The sequence below is a fragment of the Aspergillus stella-maris genome (genome assembly GCF_047715825.1).
Source record: "Aspergillus stella-maris strain CBS 113639 unplaced genomic scaffold BDV14scaffold_109, whole genome shotgun sequence".
In the NCBI taxonomy this organism is placed as follows: Eukaryota; Fungi; Ascomycota; class Eurotiomycetes; order Eurotiales; family Aspergillaceae; genus Aspergillus; species Aspergillus stella-maris.
In genome coordinates, this window is record NW_027396903.1 from 69,828 (window position 1) to 76,022 (window position 6,195).

The 6,195-nt window shown below is 42.2% G+C and overlaps 2 protein-coding genes across 2 annotated transcripts; one reads left to right on the top strand and one right to left on the bottom strand.

Moving 5' to 3' along the window:
• Positions 1 to 1,258: 1,258 nt before the first annotated feature.
• BDV14DRAFT_193960 (uncharacterized protein) lies at positions 1,259 to 2,495 on the top strand (the record flags this gene model as incomplete). Its single annotated transcript, XM_073771859.1, has 7 exons — positions 1,259 to 1,513; positions 1,685 to 1,750; positions 1,793 to 1,802; positions 1,929 to 2,007; positions 2,059 to 2,093; positions 2,149 to 2,189; positions 2,238 to 2,495. 7 exons carry the CDS (start codon positions 1,259 to 1,261, stop codon positions 2,493 to 2,495), a joined length of 744 nt encoding a protein of 247 aa, XP_073622194.1.
• A 2,211-nt stretch (positions 2,496 to 4,706) lies between these two features.
• Positions 4,707 to 5,602, bottom strand: BDV14DRAFT_185050 (uncharacterized protein; the record flags this gene model as incomplete). Its single annotated transcript, XM_073770614.1, has 2 exons — positions 4,707 to 4,860; positions 4,913 to 5,602. A coding segment is annotated over one exon (315 nt), but the record flags the coding sequence as incomplete, so codon positions are not given.
• Between the last annotated feature and the right edge of the window lie 593 nt (positions 5,603 to 6,195).

Sequence of the window (6,195 nt, forward strand, 5' to 3'; positions counted from 1 at the left end):
TCACTCCACGTAGCCTCTATGGCCTTTAAAAAGAGGTTGGTAATTAGTTCTTTGCTTGCTTTAAGCTCCTCTAATTTAGGATTTTATTTATGCACGTCCTCTTTTAGTCATGCCCAGGCATGTTTAATCGGGTTAAGATCAGGCGAGTACGGCGGCCACGCCAGCAACTAAATGTCGTTGTTATTGAACCATTTCTTGATAATTCGCGCTGTATAAATTGGGGTGTTGTCTTGCATGAAGGTAAGCTCAGGAGAATAAATACTAAAGAGATTCGCCTCCAAGATCTTAAGATATAACTTCGCGGAATAGCCATTTCATGCCAATTCAGAGTCCCAAGTTAAAAGATTAATATTTAAGCAACCACCACCTTAAATCATGCCCTAGACTATTATACTAATTTGCTTGCTCTTGGAGTATGTCTATATATTCTCTTTTTTCCATTTCTTGTTGGCATGGTTAAGCCTGAAGCACCATTTATTCCCCTTGCCTTTCCTAATTTTAACACTGCACTTGTCACTAAATATAATCATCTGCCAATGCTCCATGCTCTAGTCACAATGCTCAAGAGCCTAATCCAGACATATTTTAGCGTGCTCTACAAGCAATTTTGGTCTGTTTTTGGCTCTCTAGTGTCCATAGCCTGATTACTTAAGCATTTAAAGTAGGGTAAAGTTTAAGGCCATTAGTTGGGTTTAAGCTTAAATATCTCCATAGGAAATAAAGGGATTCGCGCGGATTAAACAGATAATGGTTCTCTCGTCTCTGACATTTAAAATTCTGGGTCGACCGGCGCGTGGAACTAATTTGCCGTCTTGTCACTTTAAAGTTTGGTCAAGGGTGTACCAAACCATATTCAGCGAAATCTTAAGCTCTGCAGTAATCTTATCTCTAGAGAGTGGAGTCAGTGATAATCCAACAATTTTTCCTCTTTCATAAGGCGTCAACTCAGGGCCTCTAATAATATTATTATTTAAAGGCGCCAGAGGCCTTCGTGGTGTCGCCATTGTTGAATGAAAAAGTTGACGAGATCGCGTGGTTGACGCGGTGACGCGAATCTGGTGGATACTTTTGCACGCGACTGTAGCTTGGTGCCAACACAGACACCAATGAACCACTGCCACGCTTTCACCCTATCAAACACAACCCCTGGCCTTTTTAATTCTTTGCACTCCCATTTTGATATCCCTTTAATCTCTGCACTTTTTCTAACCCTGCTCTTTCCCCAGAAGGATTTCATCCAGTGCATTTGACAATCGCTATGAATCAATCTACTCATATTATTGATCCAGATGGGGAGGTGATAATAATACTGCGCCATGCAAATTCTCCTTTTGCACAACCAGACGAGACTATAGTTGCTGGCATGGTCTCCCACACCCTTCTTCCAAAATTTTGGGATGTTGTCCAACGTCCTGCGAAAGTATTTAATTTCTTAACAATACTAATTGAAGAACCTGCCCCAGACGTTGCCGGTGAACCTGCCACAGAGCTTGTTAATGATCCTGCCCCAGAGGTTGCCAATAATCTTGCCCCAGAGGCTACTAATAAAGAACTTATCCCAGCTAAAGAATAACCTGCTGAAAAACCAATCGAGCCTGAACTTATGTAAGATCTGCTGCACGAAAACTGCTTCTGCATTAAAGTCTTCGCGAAATATTTAATATTTGCCTTACTAGTATTTAAGAAAATGCTTACTGGCTGTTGGGAGGAGAGCATTAATTATCTGCAAAGGGGCTTAGTCAAGATTCCTGTGGAGAGTTAGGATATTGACGTGCTCATAATCCTACTTTAGATTATTTATAGTTAATCCTATGTTATACCCCAGCAACTTAACCTTAAGTTACTTGTAAAAGTAGCTATTTTAGCCAACTACTATAACTGCAGGGAAACTATAGACATGCTAGCAAGAACTTGAATTAAGGCTCTAGAGGAAGATGTTCCCACAATATATTGCCGGGATTTAATACTGTGGTTGTGGGTTTCCTGGTATTTCCAGCTCCCGTCTTAGTTTTAAAAAGCTATATTAACTGCCATGTCATGTTGTGGCAACAGGATTAGCAATCTAGGGCTTCCAATTCCGGGATATATTATAAGTAAGGATTAAGAAACTGTCTATTCTCTCTCTGTCACACGCTAATAGCATTGCAGCATTAATGAATGTTAGTAGGGTGGAAGCTATTAATAAATTAGTTGGCCAACTTCATGATACATGTGACACCCTCCTAAGCGGCGATTAGGAATGTAATTTTACGTGCAGCTTGGCCATGTATGGCGCACTTACAAAGCAAATGCATGTAAATGCTCTGCTTTTACCAAGACCTGTGGCTCCCTTCCCTAATATAACCTACGAACACCTGGTACGAAAGATATTATTATTTAAATCACCAGTATGGTACTCGCGTCATAGCAAAGCCGCTCACACATGCTCTAGCTCATCCTTGAGGATTCTGATTGGCGAGTTCAATGATTATATTAAAGGTCTTGACAGTTTTTAGGGCCAGCAGAAATTTGTTAAAGGACCTTTGTTTGGAGATGCAAGAGAGGATGGATGCTTTTTCTGGAACTTGTTTGATTAGGGAAAGCGCCAAGTATATACTATATTTACATCTTAGTTGCCATAGATTCAAGCTCAAGCCTTTCTTGGTGCTCATAGTGACCATCATCCTTCCTATTAACCATGATTTGCTGAAGGACACCAGATTTGCGGATAACAACAAGGTTATTAACAAGGGTAGCAAGGTTTCCAGTACTTAGCAAGACCCCCCAATCATAAACTTTCCTAGCCGAAACCCAGACGTCCTTAAAATAAATATGCTAAAGTCTTCTGTTGTGCCTCAAGCAAAAATTCTCAAGATCTAATATTTAAAGCCAACAACTTCCTAGCTTAAACTAGAGTAGAGAGGGAAGCAGGATTGAAGCTAAGCAGGGCAGGAGACCAGTGCTATTAACAAGCATAAAATTAGTCACAGAACCCAACGCATCAGCCATTTTTTCTAGAAATCCTTGGTCTATAGTTAAGATGCAAGAGTTAAAGCCAAAGACCCCAAAGCTGTAAATAGAAACTCCACGCCGTCTTAAACATCCCATAACCTTTACAAGAGTCTCAAGATGCATAAGCATCAAATCATTCCAATTAAAGAATAGACTAGTGGCTAAATAACAGAATGGCTGGTCAATGCCGTCTTCATATATCAACTCGATAGTCTAAAGGCGGGGGAAACATGGAAGGCATGCATGCAAGGCTCGGGCATCATCACATTTTGCAAGGATCTTTTGCTGCTCCTCTGACAGCTCGCTAAAGTAGTTATGGATTGACTTATAGGAAAATGACTTTTCCTGAAAGTTCCACCACTGCTCTCTTCAATCTCTTATAAACTCTACCAGGCTGTAAACACACGAGCGAAAATATTCCCATGAAGAAACGTCTATCCTTCGTCAGTAGAATTACCTTGGTATGATGTAGTTGCATGACTTACAAGGGTCAATAAGCTGCGGCACTTTGTACTGAACCACCTTTACATGCTGGGCAAATGTGGAACTCGAAATATACCTAAGCCGTTCGAAACCAGAGGCGGAGAAAGCGATGCAGATCATCCTAAACAGATAAGGGACGCAAACAGCTCTTAGCTTTCGAGAGACACATGAAAGCCTTATAGCATCATCTTCCACGGACAGCTCCACTATCATGCTCAGCAACTCGATGGGTAGTCGGTCAATGCCGTAGAATGACATGGTGTAGTTGGTAAGTTAGTAGAAGGTTGGTTGGAAAATTTTCATTTACGGCCAAAAATACATTATATGGCCAATGGCCCCAAGTGCGATGTTATTGTCGAGTTGCTTAGCAAGAGGCTACAGGCCGACACCATCTGGGGTTGCAATCGGTCTGACCGATCCGCGAACCCGAACAGTGTCGCGCGGCAAAAAAATTGAGTTAACAATTCCTATTGGTCGGTCTGAGGGTCCCACCCTCGCCGCTGCACTGCACTTTTAGTCTAAAGTGAGATGTCCAAAGTCACTTGTATGTAATTGGTTATCACTCAAGACTAGGGGCTCCACTCGTCAGTCCCCGCAAACTTAATCGGAACCTCGAGATCGCTACGAACCTCAAACTCCAGGACAATGAGATGCGGCATGCTATTCTCATCCAGAGACATACAGACCTGTTCCTGAACCAAGATAAATTCTAGTATAATCATAACTACAGCGGAATCTCTACGGATCTGGCTTTGTATTACCTACAGTTGGTAACGATGATATTTTATATCTAGAGGTAGGGAAATAGATTGGCAGAGGTATGAGTTCCAGCTCCCATAATCACGATAGCTATCAAACGGGGAACCGCGCCATATCATGCCAGCTTGCCCATAAATGCAGTTCAAACGCCTTGGGAGTACGATGTAATACCCGCATGAGTAGCACATCAAACTATATATCGTAGTCGATTGTAAGTTTACATATAATACATTAAATGACTCCTTTCCTTGCATAAATATTCTCAGTAGATTTAGAATAACAATAATAGCTATTAAAGATCAAAGAATGCATTGCTCCCGCATTTACGTGAAGTTTCTGGGAAAAAAACCCCCCATGGGGAAAAAAAAAAAAAAACCAGAAACAGAGCACGGAGTGTGATATCAGTTAAACCCCAAGGTCTCGAAGGCTCTGTTCCAGGGCCTCTTTAAGCTGGCCTGCCTCAATCCTGCGGTGCCGTAACTAATGTGATTTAGCGGCCAAGCAAAGTAGATCCTCATCAGTATAGGTGCTAATGGTAATGGGACTAAAGACATTTAGAAGGGTAGCAAGGATATGCCGCTCAATAACTTAACAACAAACATTATCCACAAACGATTTCATTGCAACCTTGGCTAAGTTAGCACTCGATGTATGCTGGGAAAGTCAATGGGATTCTTACTTTGTAATATGCGGCTAAATCTATACGTGCATTCGTGCAAGCCTGTTCTGTCATATCTACAACCACGCGATTTTGAAGACCTGACAATAATTTGCCAATCTCAACTTGCGAGTTGTTAACAGAGAATTTCCCGTTCCAATTTCGGATTACATCATCCATTGAAACCTTGAGGTTATTCTTAGAGCGATCCAGCCAGGCTTTCTGGACGTTGTCTGTATAGTAATGATTGTAAGTGATGGGATAGCAGGCCTCATCTTGAATCAATTTTTCCAGCTCCTTGTATGCTTCTAGCACGTTGGGTACCTGGTTCATGTCGAAGGCTGATCTCAGTGGCGAATCTGGTGCAGAGGCCGTCTTGACGAGGGTACGGAAACCCAGTAAAACCCTCTAATACCGAACTTTTGCCCGCAGACTGATCTCCAGCGACCACTATCTGTGGTAATGCGATACGATTTCCAACCCCATTAGCACGAACACGGTCTATTATGTTGAGCCTTTCGGATGTTCTGGATGAGAAAAGACCGGGTGGTGGTTCTCCGTCCCCTTCCCATTTGAGTCCAATCCAATCTTTTTGCGATGGAGAATCCATGATTCAATTCTCAGGAACTGACACCCCTGCGTAGAGAAAATTGGTCCTGTAATGGTGGATGTAAGAAAAAAAAAACTAAGCGGGGGGCCTTGCCTGGCTTACAGAATACAAGGGTCCTATTACCCTTAATCTTTAAGAGCTTTTGTTGCTCAAGCCTTATTATAGCTCGAAAATGAATATGGGATAGGCGTTGGTGCCATTCCTGCATGGTTGCTGTAGGTAAAGCAGGGCCATGTTCTGTCTTCTTCTCTGCATGTCTAATTGACCTTGTCGTACATGCAATTGGTTTGATCTGATATCGATCTGTTTTCTCCCCTGGGTAGGCGTCTAGGGAAACTCCTGTAGGTGATGTAATAAGGAAGCGTTTCTCTGTGACATTACCAAGTAGGGATAAGTTAAAGCTTTGCTTATCCAACTGGCAGAAGGATAGCAGGTTCGTCTTTATTGTAGACGCGTATTGTACATCGGGAACCTCCATACCATAGACTAGTACGGTCCCGATCCCAGTAATCTGATGTGTATGACCACCAGCATCATCTATTTCTGCCTCGTAATCTCTAAAGTTGGTAAAGGCTTCGCGCCTATTAGAGACATGAAAGTCGGCAGCTGTATCAAGAAGCCATTGGGGGTCTTCTTCCTTCCTTGGTTGTATAATTGCAATTGAATTTGCTTGAGGATGGTTTCGCAGAACTAG